This window comes from Cervus canadensis, chromosome 8 (genome assembly GCF_019320065.1).
Source record: "Cervus canadensis isolate Bull #8, Minnesota chromosome 8, ASM1932006v1, whole genome shotgun sequence".
Classification (NCBI taxonomy): Eukaryota; Metazoa; Chordata; class Mammalia; order Artiodactyla; family Cervidae; genus Cervus; species Cervus canadensis.
Window position 1 is genome coordinate 8,354,988 of NC_057393.1, and position 15,914 is coordinate 8,370,901.

General features: G+C 51.4%; 1 protein-coding gene across 2 annotated transcripts in view; it reads left to right on the forward strand.

Moving 5' to 3' along the window:
• Positions 1-1,609: 1,609 nt before the first annotated feature.
• Positions 1,610-15,914, forward strand: part of CPXM2 (carboxypeptidase X, M14 family member 2) — a 134,755-nt gene continuing 120,450 nt past the window's right edge. The window contains exons 1-2 of one of the 2 annotated variants that reach the window (XM_043476159.1): positions 1,610-2,070; positions 13,593-13,691. In XM_043476159.1, coding sequence (XP_043332094.1) covers positions 1,773-2,070; positions 13,593-13,691 — 397 coding nt within the window. In that variant the 5' untranslated portion in view covers positions 1,610-1,772. The remainder of the gene's footprint in view (positions 2,071-13,592; positions 13,692-15,914) is intronic. The other variant, XM_043476160.1, reaches the window with a different exon arrangement.

A 15,914-nucleotide genomic window follows, 5' to 3' on the forward strand; every position in this document is an offset into this window, starting at 1 on the left:
TTGAGGGTCAGGCTGTCCCTGGGGTCAGCAGAAAAAAGCCCCCAAAGACACTTCAACCCTAATCCTGGGGCTCTGTGAATGGAGTAGGTTACCTGGCAAAATGTGGATGAGGTCACCACCTTAAGAGAGGGAAATTATTCTGAATTATGAGTGGACCCATCCGATCACAGGAGCCCTTAAAGTAGAGAATTCTCCCCAACTGGGCGGAGGGAAGATGTGGCAGAATGGGAGAGAGCTGGGGCCACTGGAGGGACTCAGCACGCCAGCACCGGCTCTGAGATGCAGGACCCATATGCGAGGACCAGAGAGAGGCCACCAGAATCTCCTCGGGGACAGCAAGAGGAGGGACTCGGGCAGCTCCCCGGACTGAAGACCGGCCAGTGAACGGGACCTCAGGGGTACCATCTCCGGGAACTGACCTAGCCAGCGCCCGTGTGAGCCTGCAAGATTCTTCCCTGGAGGCCCCACTAGAGAATGCAGCTTGCTAACTGAAGCCTGGATTTTAGCCTGAGGACGCCCACTCAGATTCTACCCTGCAGACCTGTCCCATAATAAGTACGTGTTGTTTTAAACCACTACAGTTGTAGTAATTTGTTACAACCGCAATAGGCAGCCAGGGCAGGCCACACTTCCCCAACATCCCGGCCCGAAGGGCGAACAGAGAGTTTTATTGGTGGCAGGATGGTACTTTTTTCAAAAGGTGGTGAGCTCCCTGCCAGCCTGGTGGGCCCTGGAGCAGGAATCTGCTCACCCGATGACCCAAATATGCCCTGTGGCTCTCAGTCACACTGGAGCAGTCCTAGGAGGACTCCAGCTCTCTCCCCACCTGGCAGAGTCACTTCTGAGACGGATCAGGGCACCCGGTGGCTCAGAGGGTAAAGAATCCGCCAGCAGTGCGGGAGACCCGGGTTCGATCCCTGCATTGAGAAGATCCCCGGGAGAAGGAAATGGCTACCCACTCCAGTATCCTTGTCTGGGAAATCCCATGGACAGAGGAGCCCGGCGGGGTGTAGTCCATGGGGTAGCAAAGAGTCTGATACGACTGAGTCTCTGAACACTTTGAGACGAGAACTTCCAGGGACGCTAGGCCCCGCCCTCACGAACTTGACCCCAAGGAACCTGGGGACCTGGGGGCCATCCACAGTACCTGAAATAAGATCACAGTCAGGTGGAGGGAAAGCTTTGTCTGGCTAGTGGGGAACCCCTGTCTCATGTGGAACCAGGGACGAGGGAGGGGTCAGGAGAGCTGGAGGCTAGGCTCGGGGCTTGTTTGCTTTAGGACCTTGGCCCATCGTGGGTCACGGTTCCCCAACCTCTAAGCCGGTTGGAGCGACCGTCCGGACGGACACACTCCTTGGAGTCTCTGGGGAAGCAGGCTCCCAGCACCGGGCCGGCTTCGGAGGGAGGTGAGGGGAAGGGGAGAGGTTTGGAGACAGTTAACGGGATGGATGGTTCCCAGGGCCAGCCACCGCAGGGTCCGCGGGAAAGGCGGGGAGGAGGGAAGGGAGGGGCCGGCCCCCCTGCGCCCGCCCCGAGCCTCGGCGAGCCCCTGCCCGCCCGGCCCGGCCCGGCCCAGCCCGGCCCAGCCCAGCCCAGCCCAGCCCAGCCCAGCCCAACCCGGCGGGCGGGTCACACGCGCCGCCGGCCTGCCGCCTCCGCATCCCGTGCTGCTGAGCGCCCTGCGCCCCAGCCCCGCGCCGCCGTCCGCGCCCGCCGCCCGCCCGGCGCTCCCGGCGCCTGTGACCCTGCCCGGGGCGCGGGGCGGAGCGGGCATGGCCCGCCGGGGGGCAGCCGCGCTGGCGCTGGCCCTCGCGCTCCTGGCGGTGACCCCGGCCGGGGTCGGGGCCCAGGGCGCAGCCGTCGAGGACCCCGACGACAACGTGCAGGAGACTTGGAGCCTGGAGCCTTCCTACGCGCGCCCGGAGCCCGAGCCCGAGCCCTTCTCGCCGCCGCTGCCCGCGGGGCCCGGGGCGGGGGAGCGGGGGCCGCGCCCACCCCAGCCCAGGCCGCCCAAGAAGGCGACGACTAAGCCCAAGAAAGCTCCCAAGAGGGAGAAGTTGGCTCCGCCAGGTAAGTAAACTCGCGGCGCTGGGCGGCCCGAAGCCGTGTGCCTGTCCCAGCGATGGCCTGCCGGTCCGGGGCGACAGCTGGCTTCCCTCTGCGTGTGTCTGGGATGAGAGAGCCCCGCGAACTCCCCCTATCGCGGCCCCCACCTCCTTAGGCACTGATCGCGCATCCCGCGGGCCCTTCCGGAGCCCCAGAACTGAAACCTGCCCAGCTCCTCTTCTCAGCTGCCTGGGGAGCCGGTCCCTCAGCGCCAAGTTTGAGATTTACTGGGCAAAGGATCTTACTGCCTACTTAGTCTTCTCTTAGGGCGTTTTCTTGAGAGTGAATTTCCAATTTGGTGATGGCACCAGTGGGGGTCTGTTTTGGCTTAGTGGCCTTCTGGGAAGAATTCAGCTGGCCGGCCCTTCCCCAGCGAGGGTCCCCTTGCAAGCTCCCCGCTTCGTGATTTCTGTGGGTCCCTTGGATCCTCTGCCCAGGAAGGGGTTAGGATGGTAGCACTTCTGCTGGGGAGCCTTGGGCTGCAGCCCCAGGAGGGGCCAGAGCTGCTGGACTTCTGGAAGCCCAGAGGCCCCCCGGGACCCACCCACCCCTCCCACCCTTCTCAAATGCATCCCCATGTTCTGCCTGCCAATTGGGGAAATAGCTTCCATTCAGTTTCTTACAGTCTTTGTGAATAGAGGACTTTCTCTTAATTGTCACAAATGTTCTGGACTCAAATAGCAAAGGGCTGCCGTCCTAATATTTCAGGATTGACGAGTGAGAGCAGGACTGTGGCCAAGTTCCCCGGCCGGCCTTGGAACGGCCTTCCCTGAAAGGAGATTCCTGCCGGTGGTGGCACCGTCACACAGCTCCTGGCACGTAAGGCGTCACCTTTGTTTGGTTAAACTGTTCACCGAGGATAGCAGCGAGGCCATGGGGAAGGTGCAGAGATGGGGGTCCAGAACTCCTGAATCGTGGGGGCCCATTGCAGCAGCAACTTTGCGCTTAGCCGAAGCGGCAGGGGTCCTGCCATGTTCGAGTTTGTGTGCTGTGTGCTCAATCACTCGGCCGTGTCTGACTCTTTGAGACTCCACGGACTGTACCCTGCCCGGCTCCTCTGCCCAGGGGATTTTCCAGGCAAAAATCCTGGAGTGGCTTGCCATTTCCTTCTCCAGGGATTTGAGTTTGTGGGTGACTGTAAACCTGCGGGCCCTTCTGTGAGTTGTGTCGCCCTGCACAGAGCCAGCAGTCCCCATATTTTCTGGGGAATTATGCCTGTTAAGATTTGTAAAAACCACACTGGTTTAATAATAGGAATGGAAGTGGGAAAAGGCACTCGTATTTGTAGACTCTGTGTAGAGTCTGTGTAGAGTCATATTGTGTAGACTGTGACTCTGTTAGGAGATTTATGGGCAACCATCTCATTTAATTCTTCCCTGGGCTCCGAGGGGTGCATATTCTTGTTACCTTGCAGATGAGGAAACTGAGGCTCTGACCGTGTCAGCAGTCTACTCAGGGTCACTTGCTGGCGGCGTGGCAGCTTTGGAGGCCCTTCTCCTGTGCTTTTGACTCAAGAGCTTTTTTGTTCGGTCATGTGAATCAAGCTGGCACGTGTTTTTGTTTTTTAGCATCTGCCACATGGTTAGTGCGGCCTGGGCATGGTGGGTCGAGGTGGGTGGGAGACACATCTGTTAGGTTCTGGTATGTACTGGGGGGTGGCCGGGTGGACGTGGGGAAGCCCCAGGCTTGACTGGGAGTCCGAGGACTGCACTGAATCGCAGTTCTGGGGCTCAGTACTCAGCTTCTTGACCCCAGCATCTTCATCCGCACGTGACGGCGGCCTGGCTTTATTCTGTCACTTGTTCTAGGAGCCTTTCAACACAAGCTCGTGTGTCAGCTCGTGGTGGGGCCGGTCCCTTCTGAGCTGCTCGTTATTCTGCAGGTCGTTACTAGGAGCCTGCTTAGCATCAGGTGCCGGGTGAGGTCCTGGGGGAGGGGAGAGCAAAAAGGCCCGGCCCCACCCTCCTGGAACACACTGGAATCGGACGCTTGGAGGGTAGTTGCAGGGGTGTTGAGAGTGGTGTCGTTGATTCCCCAAACTGAACACAGGTCCCTGCAAGCTCCAGAGACTCAGCCATCAGGCCTGCTGCCATTTCAGGGTGTGTTTCTAATAAACAGTTTGGGGCTTTTTAGACCACCTCGCCCCAACTCTGACAAGCAAAGTGTGACCTTGATCCAATACTTCTAGCTCTGATTCTCCCCATCCTCATCTTTTTGGCCCTTGACCAGTGGAACCCTCTATCCTGAACCTGAAGTCAGAGAGGTCAGAGAGTTTGGTTAAGAATAACTTTGCTTAGGGCAGTTAGTGATAGTTTTGTGCAATGAAATTACAGTAAGAGAAAATGATTTTGCCTCCCTTAAGGGGTGACTTGTTATAGGTACTGCTCCTCTGCTGGTGGGTCAGTGGTAGAAAATCCACCTGCCAGTGTGGGAGGTGTGGGTCTGATTCCTGGGCTGGAAAGACCCCCTGAAGAAGGAAGTGGCAACCCACTCCAGTATTCTTGCCTGGAAAATTGCATGGACGGAGGAGTCTGGTGGGCTACAGTCCATGGCGTCACAAAGAGTTGGACATGACTGAGCAACTAAACAACAACAAACATGACGTAATAGAAGCATTCATCTCTGTGTTGGACCATTTCATAAGCAGATTGCAATAATATCTTAGGATGGCATTTATAATATCTTAGGGGCCACAGTGGGAATGTTCATTGTGAGCTTTTGGACTGGGTGGGTGGTGCACTGTCTAGGCACTGAGGTCAGAGTGAGGGGTTAGATTTAGAGAAGAAGAATGTAAGAGCATATATAACTGCTCACTGAGAATTCTCTCATGTGCTTTGTCTTCCCAAATGATAAAATATTTTCCACATAGCTTGTATCTTACATAAAGGCTGGGCTCAAGAGAAGATGGGAGGTAGATGCTCTGTGCCTCTGGGTCTAGGGGGAGTCTTGTCTGAATCCCATAGGAAGGTTTACTTAAGGGGCCAAGGGCATTGGGGATTTGATCTTGGTGTGAGTTTGGCTTTGACTCTTGGCTGTTTTTTCATGCCACCCGTGTGCAATGGCTTTCACGACCGACATTCTCCTGGAAGTGGCTTGGATAGCCGAATCCTTTGGTTAATTGAGAGTATTGCATTTTTTCATGAGTGGCTGATGGATTCTGGAGTAGAGCCCTTATATAATGAATAGAGTGGAATCTTAAATTTTTTTTTAAGTTTTTATTTGGAAATAAGTATAGACAGGCAGGAAATTGTGAAAATAATGCAACGAGGTCCTGTGTACCCTTCTCCCAACTTCCCCCAGTGATAGCATCTTTTATAACTACAGTACAAGATTTCTCTACCTTGGGAGTACTGCCATTTTGGGGCTGACGTGTGTGTGTGTGTGTGTGTGTGTGTGTGTTTATTCATGGGGAAGGCTGTCTTGTGCATGGGAGGATGTTTAGCAACATGCCTGGCCTTGACCCACAAGGTGCTAATTGCACCCTCCTCCGAGTCGTGACAAGCAAAAATATCCTAGACATTGTCACATGTCACTGGTGGGCTCAGAATCACCGCTGTACACAGTATCAAAACAGGAAAATGACATTGGTACAGTACTTTTAACTTTCAGATGATGTGCTAAGTCGCTTCAGTCGTGTCCAACTCTGTGTGACCCTAAGGACTGCAGCCTGCCAGGCTCCTCAGTCCTTGCCTTGGTCTCCAGGCAAGAGTACTGGAGTGGGTTGCCATTTCCTTCTCCAGGAGACCTTTCCTACCCAGGGATTGAACCTGTGTCTCTTACGTCTAACTTGCATTGACAGGTGGGTTCTTTACCGCTAACATCACCGGACATTCCCCAATTTTCATGTGCACTCTTGTGTGTGTGCGGGTGGGTGTGTGTGTGTGTGAGTGTGTGTGTGTGTGTGTAGTTCTGCCTTGTCTCACATCTATGGATTTGTGGAACCACCACCCCTATCAGGATACAGGACTGTGGAATCCTTGTCTGTGATTGAGTAGGACTCAGTCTCTTACAGTTTCTGAGGCCCTCGTTGTGAACGTCAGTAAATCCCAGAATTTTAGATCTTCAAGGAACCTAAGTGTTCATTGCATGCAAGTTCTTATTTATTGCAAGATTCTGCCAGCAGACTACTTGGTGTTAAAAAAATGGTTAAAGAAGACTATTTAGGTGATACTAACTTTAGCACTTCATGAAGTGGGAAGGCAGTCTCCTTGTGGGGAATGGCAAAATGGGGCAGAAGGCGGGAAGTTTTTACAGAACAAAGAGCAAGGAGAAGAAAATAGAAAATATCTGGTTGGCTGGGGTGACACAGTCAACTTTGTTTGGGGTGAGAAGACCCAGAGTTGACCTGGCATTTGGGGATTAACTGAATACTTCTGGTCAGGAGGAGATTGTCAGTGCCAAGAAGTTTATGTAAGTTTTAATTTGGTAATGTGGCACTGTGGGCAAAAGCAACTCCATCTTGGGCTTGAAAATTTACTTCAACACTGGTCTAGGCTCCCATGTTTTCACTGATGGGTGCTCACCACCTTGAAAGGCTGCTTGTTCATTGGCTAAATAGTACTGATTGCTAGAATGTTCTTCCTCACAAGGACCTGGTAAGCTGCTTCTCTCTAATTTCATTTTTTCAACTGTCTCTCGCCAAATTCAATATTTTCTAGATCCCTGCAGTTGGAGGTCCAAAGAGTGAGTCTCTGGGCCCCATTTTCATCATCCCAGGGTGAAGAGTGAGATGAGGGACCACAGTCTGGGCATGCAAGTGGATGTGTGGTGTGCTTTCCATGTCATCTCCAAATTGATGGCTTTGGTTTGGAACCATACTCCTCTTAGAGAAAAAAAAAAGGCATCAGAGAAGTAAACCATAGTTACATAACTGACCCGCCTTGCTCCCTGCCCCAAGAGGCGGTGAAAAACAAACAAGTTCACGAACAATACTCAGTCGGTGATTTGAAGATGTTTTATTCCCCCTCTTCCATTGGGCTGGAAGTAGCCTTGAACTGTTGGGTTCCTACCTGTTGGTTGCTTTCTTCAAGGGCTGGGGAGCATGCACGTCTATTGGAATACACGCTTGCCTGCATCACACCCATGGTTCTGGCCCTCTGTCTTGAGCCCATGGAATTTGCAGAGTGAGCAGCGAGCCATGTTTGTTTGTATGTCTGTGCCCAGAATTGGCGAGTTTGCACTTTGTCCTGTGTTCTACTCCGGCCTGGGAAGGGGAGGGGCTGGCGACAATCAGAGAGTTGTTATATGAGCATATTTGGTTGTAAACAAAGTCCTTTCTGTTACGGACTGCCAGCTAGTTGCTGGAAAGAGCTTCACTTTTAAGCTTTTGCTTCAGCACCCTTCAGGGCTTCTTGCACACTCTGCCCTTCGGTTGGAAATGTCTTCTCTTGGGCCAAGCTGGAGTGTGAGGATTAGGAGCATGTGTTTGTAAATGTTTCCCTGCATACTTTAAAAGCAGTCACAAGGCTATCAACACACCTAAACAAATAACAAGAAATCTTTGCAGCATGGTATTATATTCTCTCTGGAAGAGTTAAATCCAATTTTTTTTTTTTTTGGTCCAGATCAACTTCCTAGAGAATTCCAAGGGAAAGGACTTTTTATAGAAAAGGTCTTCTCATGTACATCAGCAAGCAGCTTTCCTGAGACACCACCTCTGTTTCCAACATCCTTTCCAAAGTCAACTCTTCATGCTGGCAGATGTCCCCACCGTGCCTGTGGTTCTAGAAACCCGGGCTTGTGTGTGGGTGATGAAGGGGCAGACACCTGCATGTTTGGAGAAGCTGGGTTTGGAGGCCTGGCTTCTAAAGATAGCCATCGTGTTTCCTGTGTGCCCTGAGCATCCCCGACTGTGGGGTCTCACGGAGGACAGTGCCTTAGGTCTCATGGAAACAGCAGCCTGGGCCCTGGAATATGGATTTTTTTTTTCTTTTTCTTTTTTGGCCTTGCTTCATGGCGTGCGGGATCTTAGTTCCTCAATCAGGGATCGAACTCTTGCCCGCTGTAGTGGAAGCACAGAGCCTTAACCCCTGGGCTGCCAGGGAAGTCCCTGGAAACCTGGAATTCTGAGGTGGGGGTCTTCTCTGGATGTCCCCAGGGGGGTCAGGTAGCCTGAGTTCTCAGGCGTGGCGTCTCCAGCAGTGGTTCTGCCCTCTCTTACCTTCTTAGGTTCCTGTTGCTTCCCTGGGATCACGAAACCCATAAAATCTGGCTGCCTTGGAATGGCCACGGGAAGGGCTCGTGTCTGTAATTGACTGGCATCCCATTGGCTACTGATCTGGGCATCATAGGAAGGTCAGAGCCACACAGGACACCTTCAGGTGTCAGACTTTTATGGAATACTTGGTTCATGAGAGGCACGTATACAGGTTTGGCAGAGTTTGTTCAGGATTCAGAGAGATTCAGAATCTGGCTGTGCCACTCGTGGGCACAGGTGACGTCTTCACGCCTTGAATCCGTCACTGTGACAGGGGAGTAATAGCAAGAAGAAGAAGCTTCCCGAGGTGGTGTGAGGTTAGAAGGTCAAGGCACAGCCTCCCAGTCTCTTGAGGGACGGGTGAGCGGCAGCTTCGATGCAGGATCTCCAGGTCCCGCAGCCACGTTGAGTCCTGATGGCTTCCTGACAGCAGCGCAGCTCGGGTTGTTGGCACCTCCTTCTCCGAGTCTCACTGCCTTCCCGTCTTCACTTGCTCTTCATGAAATAATCGCCTCCCCCGGCCACTCCTGCAGCACAAGGCCTTGTCCCAGGCTGGTTCCAGGCAGAACCCAAACCGAGACTGCAGATACCCGCAGTGCCCCTGGCAGGACCCAGCACACCCCACCTGCTGCTGTTCTGGGGGTGTCTCTTTAAAGGCTGAGGGCTTCTTACTTGGTTGCAAGTCAGGAAGGTAGAGGCTGCCTCCGCTACCGAGAGACTGGGAGGGGCTGTCCCTTCTGCCCCAGGGACCCTGGTGGAGACCAAGTCGTCTGAACAAAAGGCCTGCTCACAGGGGCCAGGGGCTGACTCACTGGTTTCCCAGGGAAGACATGGCTGAGTCGGGGGTGGGGGTAGTGGGTGGGAAGAAGCGCTTGTGATGGATTGATTGGCTGGTTGGTTGATTGATCGATAGACTTTGGTCCAGTCCTGGTTAAAAAAAAAAAAAAAAAACTTAAGAAATTGCACCCGGTGCCTCCATCTCCAGCTCAGACCTTTCAGGTTGCTAGCTAACCGAAGCAAGCACATCCTTCCTCCACTCAACCTTTTGGTCCCCAGGCTTTTACCTGATCCCTGGGAAACTTGTTCCCACCAGGAGCTTGGCCCTGTCAGGTTTGGGATCTGAAAGAGGGCACAGGATAGTCCCCACCCCATGTCATGACCCTTTTCTTGCTAATGCACACAGGGAGCTCCAGTTTCTAACCGCTTAGTTTGGGTTTTTCATGTCCTTTGCAAGATCCTTCTTGGTCCCATGGTTGTTTGAGAAAGTGAAATTATCGTCTGTCCCAGTGCCGTGAGGCGGCCTCTCTGGGGAGCTCCGAGAACCCTCAGTGGCTTGGGGCCAGGACCTTCCTCCCCAGGCGGGGTCCTTCACAAGAGCCTCCGGTGAGGGGCTCAGGGCTCAGGGCTGCATCCTTCAGGAGAGAGAGAGAGAGAGCTGATGCTCTGGGGCTGGAATTTCCTGGGGAAAATGCAAATATGCAGCAAAGAATTGTTTCAGTTTCTGGGGCTGCTACTGTAAGCTCCTTGTATATCGAGAGGGGGGAAAATAGTTTCCTATCAACCAAGAAGCTTGATATTTATCACCAGGGACCAGAATAGAATGTGCGGCCCCCACTGGCAATTCCGTTTGCTACTTTTAAGGAATTTGGTTTTGTCACGCAGCCCAGATGGAGATGTTGATTTGGCTCCGGCTCCTTCTCTGAGCACTATTTCCACTTCTCTCCTTTCATCTGTACAGACCATATGCTGCCTTTCTCGCTGCAAGAGAAGAAGAGGTTGGGAAGGGCCTAGGCCGGGCGTCTGGCTCCCACTCTGCTGCCTCCTGGCTCTCTCAGTGACCTTGGGAGGGTCTCTTCTCCTCTGAGCCTCTGTGTTCCCATCTGTAGGGTAATGTTCACAGCAAGCTTCCTGCCCTCGATGGGTATTTGCCAAGATGGAATGTTTTAATCCATGAGAACCTATATGCGTGTTCAGTTGCTCAGTTGTGTCCGATTGTTTGCGACCCCATGACTGTAGCCCACCAGGCTCCTCCGTCCATGGGATTGTCCTGGCAAGAATACTGGAGTGGGTTGCCCTTTCCTCCTCCGGGGCATCTTCCTGATCCAGGGATCCAACCCACATCTCCTGCGTCAGCAGGCGGATTCTTTACCGCTGAGCCACCGAAGAAGCCCTAATCTATGAGAGGATGCCTTGTAAATTGTGACTCATGGGCCACGTGTTGGCTGTTACTTGCCCAGCCACTGGGATGATGCCCTGTAACCATGTGTCCTCGGGACGCATATGAACAATGAGAAGAGGGAGGCTGTCTTTTATTCACTGGTCACCACTGGTCAGGCACTGCCCCCGGTGCTTGGATATATGTCGTCTGTGTCCTTCCCATGACTTCCAGCGAGGCGGGTACCGTGTCTCCTTACTTCACTGATGAGGGGATGGAGCACAGGAGGGGAGAGATGAGTGCCCCGAGGACACACGTGGTCAGTGCAGTGGCAGAGCCTGGCTGCCCGGGGCTGGAACCACATCTGTAGGTAAATATCCCAGAAGTAGGTCTTCCTAGAGAAGGTGGCAGGGGCCCTGTCTATTTCTGCCTCTTTGCCACTCCCTGTGGGGACTCTGTTTCCCACATGTTGATCTCAGGGGTGACAGGACCTCTGCCCCACATCTGGGCCGTTCTTGGCTTCCCAGAGCTGGGCGCAGGGCGAGGATCCAGCCCAGGGGAGTGAGGCTGAGTGTGTCTGCAGGACCGCGTTCTCCGACTCCATCTCCTGTGTTGCCCGCCGTGGCCCCGGAGAGGGTGACTTGGCAGAGGGAAGGCCTGGGATGAATGTCCGGCTTCTGGGAAATGTTGGATGGAATGTTGTTCCCCAGAACTTTGGCTTTTTCCTCTTACATTGTGTAAGACTCCGCCCCCACCCCACCACCATCTTATCTTTCTGCCAAATCAGACTCGTCCGTCTCTAAAGTTATGGCGCCCAATTTTCCAAACAATCAAGATTTTTACCGACTCACCATCAGGCTCTTTCAGAAGAAATCATCTTTGGAGATCACTGGCCGTGACACCCGTCCCCACAAGAATGGGACAGATGCCAAGTGACATCAGGCTGATGTCATCAGCTGCACTCGGGTTGGCAGCCTTCCTCCTCTGGCCTTTCTGAATGTTTTGGTTTATTGATTTCCTTGACCCTAGGAGGACTCTTAATTTTGTGATTTTTTTTAAGTTTATATTAAAAATGAAAGATACACCCAGCAGGTATCACCCAAGAATATGATGGAGAGAGAATTGCCCTTGGCCAGGCATGAGGCACCCTTGATTTTTTTGATGATGTTTTCTTGATAAACATCTCTTTTTTTTTTTTTTTTGGTGACTCTAGAATTTAATCTGGAATGACTTCATTAATTGGCACAATCCACTTGATGTTTTTGGTATTTCAGCTTGTTTCTTAAAGTCCAAACTAAGCATCTTTCTCCATAGATCTTCCCCTCCCCTTACTTTTCCTTATTGGTCATTCACTGACTCATAATCATTCATGATCATTTGTTCATCACAGGCTTAACCAGACTCTGGAGGGAGAGCATGAGCAAAACCAGACACAGTTCCTGCCCCCGTGAACAGAACATGTGTTGCACGTGTGTGATGATGTTATCCCAGACCAGGGAGCAGAACTGTAGTGGAGGCTGCTGACACCCCCCCAGCTCCTCTTTCCCACCCAGGCATGCCCCTCCCACAGCTGCTGGGGCTTGGCTGTGATGACTCACAGCTGCTCCCTTGTCTGGAGCTTGACCCTTGGAAGGTGACATCTCCCACCCCCAGTAGATCAGTCTGTAGCCAGAGACCGACCAGCTTGGGAAAGGCGGCCCCTTGTCTCCCGGTGGGCCAACACTGTGTGCAGTGTCAGCTCCAGAGCGCCCCGTGGTGTTAGGCTGAGTCAGATTCTGGCTGGGGACCCAGCCTAGCTTACCTCCTTCCTCTGCCTCATCCTGCTTCCTCCCACCTTTTCTCCTTAGAGCCCTCCCTCAATATATTACATGCACTGAACCCCTGCCTCAGGCTCCGCAAGGAAGCAACTTGACCAGAGACAGGTGTTATCAGAGCCCACCAAAGGAGGCAGTGATTTAGGTGGGCAGTTCAGGAAAGCCATCTCAAGGAGGGCATGGTTGAGTGGGATTTGCAAGATCAGTCAGTTCAGTTCAGTTGCTCAGTCGTGTCCGACTCTTTGTGACCCCATGAATCGCAGCACACCAGGCCTCCGTGTCCATCACCAACTCCCAGAGTTTACTCAAACTCATGCCCATTGAGTTGGTGATGCCATCCAGCCACCTCATCCTCTGTCGTCCCCTTCTTCTCCTGCCCCCAATCCCTCCCAGCATCAGGGTCTTTTCCAATGAGTCAACTCTTGGCATGAGGTGGCCAAAGTATTGGAGTTTCAGCTTCAGCATCAGTCCTTCCAATGAACATCCAGGACTGATTTCCTTTAGGATGGACTAGTTGGATCTCCTTGCAGTCCAAGGGGCTCTCAAGAGTCTTCAACACCACAGTTCAAAAGCATTAATTTTTTAGCACTCAGCTTTCTTCACAGTCCAACTCTCACATCCATACATGACTACTGGAAAAACCATAGCCTTAACTAGATGGGCCTTTGTTGGCAAAGTAGTGTCTCTGCTTTTAAATACGCTATCTAGGTTGGTCATAACTTTCCTTCCAAGGAGTAAGCGAGATCAGAGGAAGTGAAATAGGTGGAGAGTGTATGGAAGGATGCTGCAGAGGAGAAACAACACATACTGAGTTCTGGTGGACAGAAAATATGATCTGAAGGCTGAAAAGAAGCTGGTGTTTGTGAGCAGAGAGAGCCCTCCAGGTACTCAGCTGGGACCTTGGAGAGAATTAGGTGGGAGGAGCCCAGCATGGTAGGAAATCTAGCTCCAGGCTCAGAGGCCTGGACTTCCAGCTCCATTTTATCCATTTTATCAGTTAATCATAGTGTCACTCTTGGAGTGCCGGGGAGGGCCAAAATTACCCCCACAGGACATTTTTTGGCCTTAGAATAGTAGCTACTTGCAGGTGTGCATTGTTGGTTACCGTGTTTATTTCCCTGGGCATTCACTATAACACACTTCCTTTCCTGTAACCACCAGCCTCTCAGGGTTCAAGGAGCCATCACTAGGGTCTGGGGAGGCAGAGGGTGGAGACGGTTGCTTTACAGGAAAAGATGGTTGAGTCTCACCATCTTGGGATGACTCTGACGTATAGGGAAGTAAAGGCATCTCTCTCTCTCTCTTTTTTTTTTTTTTTTAGGTAAAAATATCAATAGAAAAGGCGTGAGAACCAAGAGCTCTGAGAAGGCTGCCAGTGATGATCACGGCGTCCCCTTGACCCGAGACACTGCCCGAGAGGGTGAGTGAGGTCCCTGATGTGCCTCCTGCCCCAGCTGTGTCTCCGGCCCGGACACAGTAGCTGAGTTCTGAGTGGAGGGGGTGGGCCTGGGGTCTCTGCCTCTTCCGAACCCTCCGTGGGGGAAGGAATGAAAGCATGCACATCCTTTCTCTTCTGTGCATACGGTAACCCACAGTCATACTTCCCCCGTCGGCTTGACTGAGGTCATTTCTGAATTTCCTGGAGCTCTTGGTTGCCTTCCCTGCCCATCCCTCACTCCCTCCCTCTCGAAGACAACCTCATTTCCTTTCCTGTGGGCCCACAGCCTTGTGTGTGCATTTCTTATCGCCCAACAAAACCCAGAGCCTCCAGGGTCAGAGGTCAAGTCTTTTACTCCCAAAGCATGTGATGCTAGGCCCGGCATTTTACAGTCATATAAAAATATTAGTCCTTCAATTACTTACCTTGGGATAGTCAAAGCCATTAGTTCTAGACTCATGGACAAGCTCTGACTCACTACTTATAGCTAATATTATTATTATTAACTATTACTATTACCATTATTGTATCTGTTACTCTGTGGTATCTCTGAGGACGTTTCTGCTGACATTAGTAATGCTGAACATGTATTAAGCACTTAAGCCCTCAGTAGTTGCAGTGCACTGGGCCTCTTACTTCACATCTCCTGATGTCCCTCTGAGTATTGTGGATAGTCTTATTATTATCGTTATTATTACCATCATCACATCACAGGGGAGGAAAGTGAGACTCAGTAATATGGGTCATTTGCCTACCGTTATTCGGCCTTCAGTTTGTAAAACAAGGATTTGGACTCCAGATTTTCTGATTCTAGGCATTCTGCTTAGCAGCACAGCTGCTTGACATATATAGAGCATTTCACAAATTTGCATTTATAGACGCAGGATCTGATTTCAGCTGCCATGTGAGCTCATAAACTGTGTAACAGAGTTGATTGTCACAAAGGGAATTGTATATTCCCTTAGGCACATTGTGATGATCTGAGGTTGAGTTTCCAACCAAGAGTTTGCCATCAAAGAAATCATAGATAGGGCTAACAGCACATCCTAAAATAAAAACAGAAGTTCCACCACTGTGAACTTCTGCAACCACTTAATATATGGGAATTCTGTTCTGTCGTAAAGTGGGCGGGTGAGCCCTGGGCTCATTGCCCTTGGGAGGACCCAGCATATCAGGAGGGTGTGTGGAGGACCCAGGGGTGCTTGGGCTGTGTTTCTGTGGGTTTGTCCTGAGAGTGGAGTCCTTTGGGGGGTTTCCACTCAGTGGGTGGTAATGAGACTCCCACGTTGGGTGGGCCTCAGCATGACTTTTTATCCCTTGGCCCCAACAGGCTGATAAAACACCAGCTGTTTCTCCAGAATACAAGCCACAGGGCTAGAGGGGCTTCTGGTCTGGCCTTCCTTCTCTAGGTTCTGGCAGATCTGGGACCAGAGAGTTCTTTCTTGCCTTGTTCATTCTTTGATGCTTTCAAAAGTATTTTTAAAAAATATTTTTCCAGATTTACTTTTTAGTAGTTTTAGCACAAGGGCTGGTTTGAATTATCTTGTTTCTTCATTACCAGAGTTGGAAGTTGTTATAATTTCGAAAGGCATTTTCACAAAGATTTTTATTTTTCATTTTATTGAATTGAAGTATAACTGATTTGCTATGTCATTTTGGTTTATCATGTACAGCAAAGTAATTTTATATATACAAACACATACACACATATATATTCTTTTTCATATTCTTTGCCATTATGATTTATTACATGATGCTGAATATAGTTCCACATGCTATATAGTAAGCCCATGTGTTTAGAAAGATCACTCAGAATTTTTAAAAAATCTTGCTTTGTTGTTTATCACAAAGACTTTTCAAGGCCCATTTCTGTATGCAAATGCATGTTCATACACGCAAACACACACACACAAAAACACACACACGCACGCGCGCACACACACACACACACACACTGAAGTCTGAACTTGCCTCCTGTTCTGCCACACGCCCACTCCCCATCTCCCACTCTGGACCACTGAGGATTGTTCCCCTGGCCTTAACCTCAGTGCCCTGTCTGGACAGCTGGGACCCCGTTCTCAAAGGCAGTCTTTCTGGCTCTGATTCACTGAGTGTCTTAGATGTGATTTTGGCCTGTGGACTTTATTCATAATGCTCTTCTATTAAAATGAAATTGAGAAATTGAGGAAAACTCTGGAGGGAAGA